Source organism: Rutidosis leptorrhynchoides, chromosome 7 (assembly GCF_046630445.1).
Source record: "Rutidosis leptorrhynchoides isolate AG116_Rl617_1_P2 chromosome 7, CSIRO_AGI_Rlap_v1, whole genome shotgun sequence".
Classification (NCBI taxonomy): Eukaryota; Viridiplantae; Streptophyta; class Magnoliopsida; order Asterales; family Asteraceae; genus Rutidosis; species Rutidosis leptorrhynchoides.
This window is the reverse complement of record NC_092339.1, coordinates 42,843,390-42,857,162: the sequence shown is the minus strand read 5'-3', so window position 1 is coordinate 42,857,162 and position 13,773 is coordinate 42,843,390. Positions and strand designations below refer to the sequence as shown.

The 13,773-nt window shown below is 33.9% G+C and overlaps 2 protein-coding genes across 2 annotated transcripts; one reads left to right on the top strand and one right to left on the bottom strand.

Moving 5' to 3' along the window:
* The first annotated feature begins 2,317 nt into the window (after nt 1–2,317).
* Nucleotides 2,318–11,187, top strand: LOC139859147 (structural maintenance of chromosomes protein 4-like). Its single transcript, XM_071847949.1, has 28 exons — nt 2,318–2,467; nt 2,565–2,654; nt 3,110–3,211; nt 3,296–3,472; nt 3,556–3,686; nt 3,781–3,859; nt 3,941–4,098; nt 4,180–4,255; nt 4,563–4,691; nt 4,762–4,906; nt 5,041–5,171; nt 5,447–5,599; nt 5,701–5,890; nt 6,029–6,162; nt 6,389–6,547; nt 6,815–7,120; nt 7,886–8,062; nt 8,153–8,236; nt 8,339–8,548; nt 8,647–8,736; nt 9,161–9,282; nt 9,363–9,518; nt 9,600–9,707; nt 9,882–9,942; nt 10,186–10,320; nt 10,411–10,498; nt 10,679–10,751; nt 10,869–11,187. Exons 1-28 carry the CDS (start codon nt 2,318–2,320, stop codon nt 10,987–10,989), a joined length of 3,735 nt encoding a protein of 1,244 aa, XP_071704050.1. The 3' UTR covers nt 10,990–11,187.
* Nucleotides 11,188–11,256: 69 nt separating this feature from the next.
* Nucleotides 11,257–12,808, bottom strand: LOC139858657 (aquaporin NIP2-1-like). The gene is made up of 5 exons (XM_071847492.1): nt 12,689–12,808; nt 12,388–12,612; nt 11,749–11,943; nt 11,606–11,667; nt 11,257–11,506 (listed from the first exon to the last, which is right to left on the bottom strand). Exons 1-5 carry the CDS (start codon nt 12,806–12,808, stop codon nt 11,257–11,259), a joined length of 852 nt encoding a protein of 283 aa, XP_071703593.1.
* Nucleotides 12,809–13,773: the final 965 nt, after the last annotated feature.

Here is a 13,773-nt window from a genome sequence, read left to right as displayed (position 1 = left end):
AGGGTTAAGGTATCATAAGCATCTAATGTAAAACCCAAGGGAATATATTCCATTAAATCACAAAGATTTCTAAGTGGGTTTATACAAACGGGACGTATGTGGTATAACCGATTAAATGACTACTTGATAAAAAAAGGGTATAAATATAAACTTATTTTGCACGTATGTTTTATAAAAACAATGTTCGGATATGAGATCGTAGTTGTTTATGTCAATGTTCTTAACATCATATGAACAAATAAAGAGATCTATGAAATCATTCAACTTCTAAAGAATTATTTTGAAATGAAAGATCTTGAAAAAACCAAGTATTACCTTGGATTGCAAATTGAGCATATGCCTAATGGTTTACTTGTACATCAAACAACTTATACCGAAAAGATTTTAAAACATTTTTTTTTAAAGACAAACTCATTGTTGTTAGATCACTCAATATTGACACTGATCTATTTCATCCCTGCGAAGATCATGAAAATTTTAACAGATCGGAAGTTCTATATTTTAGTGCAATTGAGGTTCTTATGTATCTTATAGATTATACAAGATCTGACATTTCTTTTGCAGTTAATTTGTTGGCAAGGTTCAGCTCAGCTCCTACCAAAAGACACTGGAATGGGATCAAACACATATTTCGATACCTTCGAGGAACTACTGATTTAGGATTATTTTATTCTAACGAATCAAAACAAGATTTGGTTGGTTATGCAGATGCAGGTTATTTATCTGATCCACATAAAGCTAAATCTCAAAATGGATATGTATTCCTAAATGGAGGTACCGCAATATCATGGCGTTCTCAAAAACAAACACTTGTTGCAACATCATCAAATCATGCCGAAGTAATTGCATTACATGAAGCCAGTCGGGAATGTTTTTGGTTGAGATCAATGACACAACTCATTACTGATTCTTGTGGACTAGAACGCAATAAAAGTTCAATAACTATCTATGAAGATAATGTAGCTTGCATAACACAGATGAAAGAAGGGTATATCAAAAGTGACCGAACAAAACACATACCCCCTAGATTCTTCTCATACACTCAAAATCTCATTAAGGACAACCAGATTGAAATGAGATATGTTCAGTCCAGCAAAAACTCTGCTGACCTTTTCACCAAAGCACTTCCAACTGCTATTTTCAGAACACACGTTCATAATATTGGCATGAGGCATGTTCAGAAGATGTAACAACTCAGGCGTTGCCTACTTGAGGGGGAGTCAACTCTATGCTGCACTCTTTTTCCCTTAGCTAAAGTTTTATTCCAAAGGGTTTTCTTTAGCAAGGTTTTTAACGAGGCAGTACTAGTTATTCACTAATAAAATTATCATCCAAGGGGGAGTGTTATAAAAGTAATAATTGGATGATAATTTTATTATTATTATAGATATTGCATAGTATATTTTTTTTGAGTATAAATAGGTGTGTTGAGTTATAGTTTATTGTATGTATTTTTTGGTTAACAAAAACACACTCTCTCTCTAGATTCCAAATGCCACCAAACTCTCATTGTACATTTTTCTATAAATAAAAAACCAATTACTCATACCTTTTGTTCAACCTTTGTTTTCTCCGTTTTACAGTATCTCTATCTCTATATACCTTCTACAGTCAAGAACCACTAAAGGTAGTTATAAGCCTACTGAATTATAACATATATATATATATTATGTATAATTATTAATATTTTTGTGTTACTTCAAATAAATATAAAAAGAAATAAATTAATGACGTGACAGTTAAGAGAAAGATGTTTTAGTCATGATAGGCAGTGTTTAGTTATATGATTTTATGAGTTAGTTATAGGATTTGGGTGTTGATGTGGCGCTGATGTGACATGTTAAGAGGATAAATAATTTAGTTACGATAGGGAGTGGCCTTAATGTCAGAGTTATCCATGTTACAATTTTAAATTTCAAGGTCATCTAGATCTAGTCTAGTCTAGATCTAGATCTAGATTAAAATTAAAGAAAAAAATTATCCGTGTAATTTTTGTCAAACTTCATGCACCAACTGCGTGATATTGTCTTATATTTATACTACTCCGTATATTACTCCGTACAAGTTTTTAGGGTAAAAACAAAAGAAGCTATTGAATTCCCGCTCATTTTTTTAGGAAATTTAAAACCTTCATCATTACCCAAATTATGTATTTTAAATAAACAAGTATTTCTTCTTTTGTATTTCTTCATTTGAATCGAAATCTGAAATACAAAATCATCAATCCTCACACAACTTTTCCAAATTTCGAACTAATTTTTATTTTTATTTATAATTATATACCTGTGAAACTATCTTTTAAAATCAGGGCAAACTGATGGACGCCGCCGACGAGTTCATGTCAACCGATTGCAACTCAACTCCGGCCAAGAAGCGGGCATCAACTCCGAGACTGTTCATTAAAGAAATGGTGATGATGAATTTTAAATCTTATGCCGGCGAACAACGCGTTGGTCCATTTCATAAGGTTAGGGTTTCGTTACAGAAAGTTAGTACTGTAACATTTTTTTAGGGTTTTATTTTGTAAATTGATGAATTAACGTGAATATGAGTTTATTGAACAGAGTTTTTCAGCTGTTGTTGGTCCTAATGGAAGTGGAAAGAGCAATGTGATTGATGCTATGTTGTTCGTTTTCGGAAAACGAGCAAAGCAGGTACTTTCATTGCATTTTGTATGTGTATGTATGAATCTAGTGATTTTATCAGGTTTTAGTCAAAGTCGATCGATGGGTCAAAATTGAAGTTGGTAATCAAAGTCCGTCAAAGCCTAAATTGATCAACATTTACAATTTTAGACATTTATTTTAAAGTTTGTGTTTATATTTACGTTTTCTTCTATATTTACACATATAATTTTTGAAATTTAATATTTAAATATATAAAGTACAATCCGATTAATTCCCCAATTGCCGATTACTCCTTCCAAAGTCCTTGACCGATTAATTCTCGAATAGCGAATTTTGAAACCTTTGTTTTTGCAATTGAAATAAAACTGAACCTTCTAAAATAGAGACTTGTTATATACTGTATCTGTTTACACGAGCCATGTATACATATTTAACAGCTCATGATGGTTATTTTTTGCGTTGTTTGACAATCAATGGTGCAGATGCGTCTCAACAAAGTGTCTGAACTTATCCACAATTCCACCAATCACCAAAATCTTAACAGCTCACGTGTATCTGTTCATTTCCAGGAAATCATTGATTTGGTAGGTATTGAATTTTGTTATCGGTTTTTTGATGTCATGTGTTTTGAGTGGCTGTTAAATTTAGGCTGCTTTTGTTGATTATAGGATGATGGAACGTACGAAGTTCTACCAGGAAGTGATTTTGTAATAGCCCGTGAAGCTTTTCGAGACAATTCTTCCAAGTATTATATAAATGGACGTGATAGTAAGTTTACTGAGGTTACTAACAAACTAAAAGGGAAAGGAGTTGACTTGGATAATAATCGCTTTCTGATTCTTCAGGTTTGGGGGCTTGTTCAATAATATAATCTCTTCTTCATGGGCTTAATATTAATTCTTATTTACTGTTTGCTAATTTTTTTCAGGGTGAGGTTGAGCAAATATCACTTATGAAGCCAAAGGCTCAAGGTCCACACGATGAAGGCTTTCTTGAATACCTGGAGGATATCATTGGAACTAATAAGTACTTGGAAAAAATTGATGAGTCCCATAAGCAGTAAGTTGTAATTGCTTATTTCAAATCAAATCTTGATTGACATATTGAATGTTGCTATGTTTATGATGACTACCTGTTTATGTTTGGTCAATAGGCTCGAAGCTCTTAACGAGAAAAGGTCTGGAGTGGTGCAGATGGTCAAGTTAGCCGATAAAGAAAGAGAAAGCCTAGAGGTTATAACATTCCCATTAGTTTGTACACTTATCTGTTTACTTCTGTTTTAATTAAATGATTGACATGATTGGTAATATCAGAGTGTGAAAAATGAAGCAGAAGATTACATGCTTAAGGAGTTATCGTTCTTAAAATGGCAAGAAAAAGCTGTAAAGTTTGCCTCTGAGGATAACGCTGTGAATATGGAAGAGATCCAAAAGTCTGCATCTGCCATGGAAGAAAATTTATCAACTGAAAAGTAATTCCTCTAAAGTAGGTATTTTTTATCAATATAAAAATGATGAAATACTAACTGTGAAATGCTTCCTTCTTCTCTTAGAGAAAAGATTAAGGAAAACAAAAAAGCACTAAAGGAGCTTGAGACGTTGCATAACAAGTATATGAAACGACAAGAGGTAATTTTTTCAATTGGACTAATGATATTCACTTCTAGTGCATAAAATTCTTTAGGTTTAAGTGTTAATATTTTAACCTCTAGTGCATATCTGAGTAAAAGTTTGACGCCCTCCTCGTGTAGCCTAAATAGGGAAAACCTTATTTATTCGTTTACCTTAACCTCTAGTGCAATTTAAAACCTTTTAGTCCATTTTAAATCCACTGATGTTTAATTTTTTTTAGGGTTCATATAGGGAGTAAAAAGCCTCATATTGGCCTGTTGTGATGTTTAACATAATATCTTAATTCTGTTTGCATTTGTTTCAGGATTTGGACAACCAGTTAAAACGGTGCAAAGAGGATTTTAAAGATTTTGAACGTCAGGATGTGAAGCACCGTGAAGATATGAAGCACATAAAACAAAAAATTAAGAAAATGGATGAGAAAGTTGAAAAGGTAAGATGTATATTTTCTTTACTTGGGTATACTTTAGGAGTTAAACTTTTTTTTATTTGCCCTGCTACAGGATTCAGCAAAGATTTCTGATATCACTAAGCAGTCTGAAGAGTCAACTAATCTAATACCTAAACTTGAGGAAGATATTCCTAAACTGCAAAAAAAGCTGTTAGACGAGGATAAAATTTTGGAGGAAATAATGGAGAGCTCTAAAGGTAGACTCTTATACAAGTTCAATTTGGGAACACTTTTTTTTTAATTACCAATTGTTGTTTCTACCTAAAAGCTACTTAATTTTGTTATACGTTTAAAATATCGAGTGATTATGTTTTTTTTTAAACATGAACAGTTGAAACTGAGGCATTCCGTACTGAGGTTGCAAAGGTTCGCACTGAACTCAAACCTTGGGAAAAACAGTTAATTGAGCACAAGGGAAAGCTTGAAGTTGCATCCACTGAAAAACTACTTCTGTCTGAGAAGGTGAGAAGCATTTCTAAAGTTTAATGTTTAAAAAGTAAAACGTGCATATATGCAGACAATACATTGAAGAAATGAAATTGCAATGATATTATTCTGTTTCTTGCAAAGTGAACTCAGCTGATTAAATCTGTTAAAAACTCATATATTTCATTGTTTTCTCTATTCTTCTGGCCAGTATGTTACTTTGTTAGAGTATAAAAGTAGATATTTTTTTGCAATCTGTTTTGAAAGTTGGAGTATTATTGATGAGTGGTTTCTAAACTTGAATGTTTCAGCATGAAGCGGGTCGTGCAGCATATGTAAATGCTCAGAAACAATTGGATGAGATCCAGAAGAGAATCGCCACAACTAATTCAAGCATAGAGGACATGAAAAACAAATTAAAGAAAAATGAAGTTGAATCATCAAAAGCTCGTAAAGTGGAACAAGTATGTGACTTTAGCATCATCAACCTATTGTTCATTTAATGTCTACTTCTATTATTGATCAGCCACTTAGTATATTAATTAAAACTTACTCTGTTTTGCAGGAATGTTTGAAAGAACAAGAGACACTGTTTGCGCCTGAGCAAGCAGCAAGACAGAAAGTCACAGAGCTAAAGTCTGTTATGGAAACCGAAAGGAACCAAGGGTCTGTTATAAAAGCTGTATTGCAAGCAAAAGCATCGAATGCAATAGAAGGAATTTATGGAAGGATGGGTGACTTAGGAGCTATTGATGGTAAGTGTAACTCTAAAAAAGCTTTTATCTTTCTCTTATCTATGCGTTTATAAGTTCCAAAACCAGTGCCATAACTTTCATCATCTCTCATCTATGTGTTTTTTTTGGGTAGATATGTGACTTGAGTTGTATTTACAGGGAAGTATGACGTGGCAGTTTCAACAGCAGTTCCTGGGCTTGATTATATTGTTGTAGAAACAACTGCAGCAGCAGATGCATGTGTGGCCATGCTTCGCAAGAATAACCTTGGTGTTGCAACTTTCATGATTATGGTAAGATAATTTTGTAAATTATACTCTGCACTATTAATATACCTTCTGTCACATGCTCTATTAATTACTCTATACATGATTACACAAAATGTCTTTCTTTCAGATGGCCATAAGGAAATCACTTTTGCATGATTTTCATTTCATGTCAATAGTAGGCTGTCACAATGTTTGAGTGTGTGTTGTTTTTTTTGTTTTTTTGTATGTGATTTATGATATGTTTATGCAGGAAAAACAAGTTAATCATATGTCTAAAATGAAGGAAAAAGTCAGCCCTCCAGAGGGTGTTCCCCGTCTCTTTGATCTGATCAAGGTGCAAGATGAAAGAATGAAACTTGCTTTCTTTGCAGCAATGGGTAACACTGTTGTTGCCAAGGATAAAGATCAGGTAATTTACCCTTTAGAAACTTCAAAGTAAATTCAGGCAAACTTCACACTATTTTTTTAAAAATGGACCTAATATCAGATTAACATAATATGCTGTAAGTGACTTAAGTTTGGGTTACATTTCTAGCGGGTCTCTCCATCTTTTTTTTCTTCTTCCTTTTTTAATCAATTGCACATACATTTATATAGTCCATACATTGCAATTTGTGCAGACAATTCGTTAGTGTGGTATATATATTGTTACTCATTGGTTCTTTTTGCATATCAGGCAACACGTATTGCATATGGTCCGGACAAAGAATTTCGACGTGTGGTTACACTTGACGGCGTTCTTATTGAAAAATCAGGGACTATGAGTGGTGGTGGAAAACCACGTGGTGGTAAAATGGGTACTTCTATTCGAGCCACCAGTGTCTCTGGAGATGCAATTGCCGAGGCAGAAAACGAACTCAGCCAGATTTCAGAAAAATTGAAAAATGTAAGGCAAAAGATTTCAGAAATGTCCAGGCTATACAAGGATTTGGGAAGATCAACCACAGATATTGAACTGGAGTTTGCCAAAAGTCAACAAGAGGTAAACGTTTCTTTGAAGACATCGTACAAACACTGTTGTAAAAATCCCGATTACTCCCTTTTAAGAACAGACCAATCTGATTTTCTAAACTCTGTTAAATTAATTGGTCAATGTCGGTTAATGGGTCGAAAATGAATTTGTTAGTCAAAATTGGTCAACCTTATAATATGAGTTTAAACTAGAAATTTTAGAGTTTTTGAACAAATGAACGATTATGTTCATGTTTTTAGACAATTATGTTAAAGTTTATGTTTTTTTGGTTTTCTTCTGTATTTACATGTGTAATTTTGAAACAGACATAATTACTGAGATAGTCCTTGTGGTTTCACTCAAATTGCTGAAATAGTCTAGGTTTTTTTGACCGAGATAGTCCTTGTGGTTTTCAAAATGTTGCTGAGATAGTCCCCGTGGTTTCAGCAATTTGAACCACATGGACTACTATCTAAGTAACAAAAGGACCATCTCAACAACATATTGAAAACCATGAGGACTATCAGATCAAAAATAAACCATAGGGACAATTTCAGCAATTTGGGTGTAACCACAAGGACTATCTCAGCAATTATGTCTTTGAAATATATTATTTAAGCTTTAATGTATTAAAAGTCCAATCCCGTTAATCCCCGAATTGCTGATTACTCCCCCTAAATTCCCGACCCAGTACTCCCCGAGTAGCAAAATTTGCAACCTCGTGTGTTAATGTGAATTTCTGACAAATTATACTAATTAATATTAATATTAACTAATAATATATTGATGAGACAGATTGAAAGTTTGAATTCACAACGTGAAGATCTTGCAAAACAACTTGATTCTCTAAAGGCTGCAGCAGAGCCAAGTAAGGCCGAGCTTACTCGAATTGAAGAACTTTCAAAAATTATTACTAAAGAAGAAAAGGAGATCAATAGGTTAACAGAAGGTTCAAAACAGTTGAAAGAGAAGGTTGGTAATGGTGTTTTATATCATTGTGTGATTTTTTTTTTTTTTTAAACTTTTGATATACTAAAAACTCATTGATCACATCTTGTTTAGGTACTTGAGCTTCAAAGCAAAATAGAGAACGCAGGAGGTGAAAGGTTGAAAAACCAGAAGGCAAAGGTTAACAAGATCCAAAATGTAAGTCTAGTACTAGTTATACAAGATGTTATGTTTAACATCTACACGAGATAACAATTTATGTGTAATACTAGTACCTGCTGATGTTATTGCTTTCCTTAGGATATCGATAAAAGCAGCACAGAGATCAATCGGCACAAAGTTCAAATTGAGACAGGTCAGAAAATGATAAAGAAACTAACAAATGGAATCGAGGAATCTCATAAAGAGAAAGAAAAGCTGATTGCAAAGAAGGAAGAATTGCTTAACACGTTTAAAGAAATTGAGCAGAAAGCATTCAAGGTTCAAGATGATTATAAGAAAACTGAAGAGGTCAGTCTTTACTAGCGGTGTACATTATAATTTTACCATTCAGTTGAGTTTCTTATCCATTTCTAATTATTTTATTTTATTTTATTTTATTCGTGCAGTTGATCAATCAGCACAAGGATGTGCTTGAAAATGCCAAATCTGATTATGAAAAGTTGAAGAAAACGGTTGATGAATTGAGGGCTTCTGAGGTTTTATGCCTAAAAAACTCACTTCTTTCATATTACCTTTTTATTTTATTCCTCTAATTTTTTTATTTTTTAAATATCTTATTAATCTTTGGGGAAGTTTGCAAAGAAGTAGGTTGGGCTGGCTATGTAAAGCAGTTTGGGCTGACCAAAATCAAATTTTTATTTTGTATTTAATTAATAATTAGCCTTTTGTATATGATTATTTTAGAAGTTATCTAAACCACTAAACCATAAAATTCCTAGGTTTTATGCTTTTAAATACACTTTGGGGCCACTTTTGGACCATCTGACTTGTTCTTTTCAAGTTAATTTTTTTTTTTAGTTATATGGGTTCAAGCTCATTCACATGTAAATGGGTTGAAATTACCACCTCCATATTCTATGGTATGTAATACAATGCATTGATACTGCCATACTGTAACAGGTTGATGCTGAGTATAAGTTGCAAGACATGAAGAAGACATTAAAAGAGCTAGAAGCAAAAGAAAAAGGATTCAAGGCAAAACTTGTGGAACTGAACAACAAACTGTCCAAGCATATGGAACAGTAAGTCTTATCACATCACCTTCTTAATATGGAAACAGTAAATATTGAGTAACACTTGTAATATTCTTTTGTGACGGTAGAATCAAGAATGAATTAGTGGACCCCGAAAAGCTTCAAGCCACACTTGGAGATGAATCTTTTGCAAAGGGATCTGATCTTAAAAGGGCACTTGAAATGGTAGCTTTACTTGAAGCACAGATGAAAGAGATGAATCCTAATCTTGATTCAATATCCGAGTAAGATATGTATTCATAAGTTGACCCGTTTGTGGGTTACATATTAGTTTTTGTCGGTTATTTACTTGCTTCCTTCTACAGATATCGGGCAAAAGTATCTATATACAATGAGCGAGTGGAGGAGCTTAATGTGGTTACCAATGAACGTGATGAGACAAAAAAGCAATACGATGAATGGAGAAAGAAAAGGTAAGTGTCAGATTGTTAGGATGCAGCTAACTATTTATCTGGTACATTTAACATTTTTTCTTATATAACACACACACACACACACACACACACACACACACACACACACACACACACATATATATATATATATATATATATATATATATATATATATATAATTCTATTTTCCAGGCTAGATGAGTTCATGGCAGGGTTTAATACCATATCACTGAAGTTAAAGGAAATGTACCAGGTTTGTTAAATGCATTGTCTTTCCATTTTTCTATATATATAATATATATATATATATATATATATATATATATATATATATATATATATTTATTTATTTTTTCTATGGAACATGTTTGTTAAGTGTTTGATGGCTGTTTTAAACTAGCTGCTACTCAAATAAGCTTTTATGATTTACTTACTTTATTTATTTGAATTTTTTATTATTTAAGTTGTGTAATGCATCTTGATCTTTTATGTACAGATGATTACTCTAGGAGGTGATGCAGAGCTTGAGTTGGTGGATTCTTTAGATCCTTTCTCTGAAGGTGTCGTCTTTAGTGTTAGGCCTCCTAAAAAAAGTTGGAAAAATATTGCTAATTTATCAGGAGGTGAAAAGGTATACTCCATTTTTATTCTGTTTATATCATATATCAAATTGTGTAATATGTATTCAGTATATGTCTCACATTTGATGTTTTCATTTCAGACCCTGAGCTCCTTAGCTCTTGTTTTTGCACTTCATCATTACAAACCAACACCACTTTATGTTATGGATGAAATTGATGCTGCTCTAGGTATGCTATTTTATGCCTCATTGGCACCTCTTTTTATGTTTTTTATTATTATTATTATTATTATTATTATTATTATTATTATTATTTTTTTATTTTTATTTTGTAATTGCGTATGTACTTTATTTCCAACCTCTGCTGTTTTTTTTGAACTGTATCCAACCTCTGTTGTTGGCTGTTTAGATTTTAAGAACGTCTCAATTGTGGGGCATTATGTTAAAGACCGTACAAAGGACGCCCAGTTTATCATCATCAGGTAATTTTGATATGACAAAGAATGGGTAATCAGACTTGTGGTTTCTTTCTTCTATTAATAATTGATGTAGATGTAGATATTTTGTTTTGATTGTGATTTACAATTTACAATATGCAGCCTGAGAAACAACATGTTTGAGTTGGCTGATCGACTTGTGGGGATTTACAAAACTGATAATTGCACCAAGAGCATCACAATCAATCCAAGAAGTTTTGTGGTTTGTGAAAAGGCTGCTTAAACTCACTTGTTTGTGAACTTTTCTTAATTTCCAAGATCTATCAGGGTTGTGTTTTATCTTATAACCTAAGTATTGCTAGCTGTAAAATGCCTTGTATATTTATCATCACACAATGTACTTTATTTGTCCAAGTTTAAGTTTGAATCTCCAAGTATTTATGTTGAAACAGATACATTATCGAATGCAATTTGCTTGTTTGCTGTTCTATAAAATCATGACATTTTGCTAGTTGACACTTCATATTTGATTTGACTAGTTTATCAATCATTACACAGAACTAACTGGATCATTCACTGCAAGATTTACATCGTTGCTCTTCGTTCTTCTAAGTTTAAATGATGATACTGTCTGTACTTGAATTGGTTTATCTGTTGTTCGAATAAAACTATAGCATGTCACCCCTGATATTGTCCCTATTACTGGCCCAATAATGTACACCCAAATTCCCTTATAATTACTGCTAGCTAATGCTGGCCCAATCGTGCGTGCTGGGTTCATTGATCCTCCTGATACCGGCCTGCAAATTATATTTGTTTGCAATCATAAATAATAATTATATTATATTTATATAATTATTCATAGCTATACATAAAATAATATAAAATGTTGACTTTACCCTGCCAGTATGGAAGTAATGCATACTGCTGATCCTACTGCCATACCTGCTAGCTCTCCTACCTGTAAACATTCCAAGCTCTTAACTTTGGACAAATAATCGAACCGTTTTTTTAAAATTTAATTAGGTTATGGGGTTGTTACGGCTTTAGAATCTGTAGCGACAGCTGAAGTGACAAACATCATTGAGAAAGTGACTATGATCTCCATGATCAGAGCTTGTAGGTCTGTCCCTGCAGGTGCTGTTGTGCCCAAATGTTTGACCTGATCTAATAGTACCCGTAACGCGAATGAAGCTGATATCGATCCTGTTAGCTGTGCTCCTGCATAGATTGGGACCTGCACGAAACATAGTGTATAATAAAACAAGTTTTGGTGACTCAAGATTAGATAGTTTACTCGCCAAAAAGAGTAAATTACTATAACTTCAAATATTAAACGATAAAACATTGAAGATTAACCACATGTTCGATCAAAGGTCAGCTATGGTGATATACGCGATTAAAGAATAACCAGTGTTGTAGAACTCGACGAGTACTCGATTTTGCCACTCAGTGAGTACTCGGTCAAACTTGGTCAAGAGAAATTCGGCCAAAACTCGGTATTACTAGAAAAATCGGTCAAATCTTAGCCAAAAGCAGTCAAAGTCAAACTTGGTCAATTTCTGAGTACTGTCCGAGTTGCTGAGTACTCCCTAAAAAGTCCGGACCAAGTACTCCCCGAGTAGCATATTTGCAACCTTGAGATTAACACATATAAGTTTTGTATGGTCTAGTCGAGTACCTGAACCCAAGGGAAATGTCCATTGACCGCAAAAGCTAGTGTGACAGCTGGGTTCATATGCGCACCAGAAATATGTCCAACAGCATAGATCATAACGGTCACAATGAGTCCACCAGCAACCGAGGCTCCTAGTTGTGACACCTTATGATCATCACTTGTGGCAAGTGAAGCGGACCCACAAGTCACAAACACCAACAAGAACGTCGACACCACCTCTGCCACCACCTGTTTGACAAAATAAAGTCAAACCAATAAAATCATTATATACCAAATTTTAACTTTTACGGAAATGGTTGCATACCTTTCTTGAAAAACCGGGAGGGTAGTAAACTTTTGACAATGTGGTAACTTTGAGGTGTGAGTTTTCTGGTGTTTCGATGGGCAACTCGTTTCCGACTCCATATGGATGTGTTTTCGACATTGTTACGATTGTATGAAAGGAAGTTTTATGATAGTTTCAGATGGGAAGAAAGAGTAGGTGTTGATATTTTGTAAAGAGCTTAATGTTGTAATTATTTATAACCAACTTACATTCTGTGTTATCAATTTAAAAACAACACTCTAGAGCTGAGAGTGACATGTACTTGATAAATATGTGGTTTTTTAACAGCCATATCTCTTCAACCCGATGATATAACGAGGCTGAAAATCGGTTATTGAATTGTCTCGGCAATGGACATATGTTTGGGCCTACTTCGGGGACTGAATCCATCTTTTGCACCGATCATTAGTAGAGTTGAAGTTAATTGTTTTGCTACACATTTACGATTTCAGTTTTTTATTTTTGTTACATTTTTTCCAATGTTTTGGATGTAATAGTATTACTTTTTTAAGCGAAGTTAGGGTAACTAACTAACTACTTTAACCCCAACGATACGCTGTCCCAAATCACTAGCCGATGACGTAGAGTTTACCCGGATTTTTTTTTTTTATTTTTATTTTTTTTTTTTGGGTAAGCAAGGAAACCCTCCTATGAACGAGCACATTAGCTCCCCCATAAAAGGTAAAACCTCGGGTAATCAAGCCCCCCGAGCGCGAGACCTGGTACCGGGTGAATTGCGCATTATGCGCACCCTCTTGTCACACTCCCTTTTTGAACAAGACCTACATGATTGACTTTGGCCCACAAATCATCTGAACCTCGATTCCTATTAATAAATATGGCTCTAAAACCTGCACCAAGTTCATAATCTCTGTCACATACACACTCCCTCTTCCTGAAAGCACCATATGGCTTCTATCGCCGGATCTATTTCCTCACGATTGTCTCTATGATCGGAACACCACAACAAACATTAGGGTTTTTACCTACGGATCTCGTTGGGTTTTCTTTCTTTCGTCGTCAATAGATTCCGACTATCGGCCGGCATGCAATTCATTAACTAC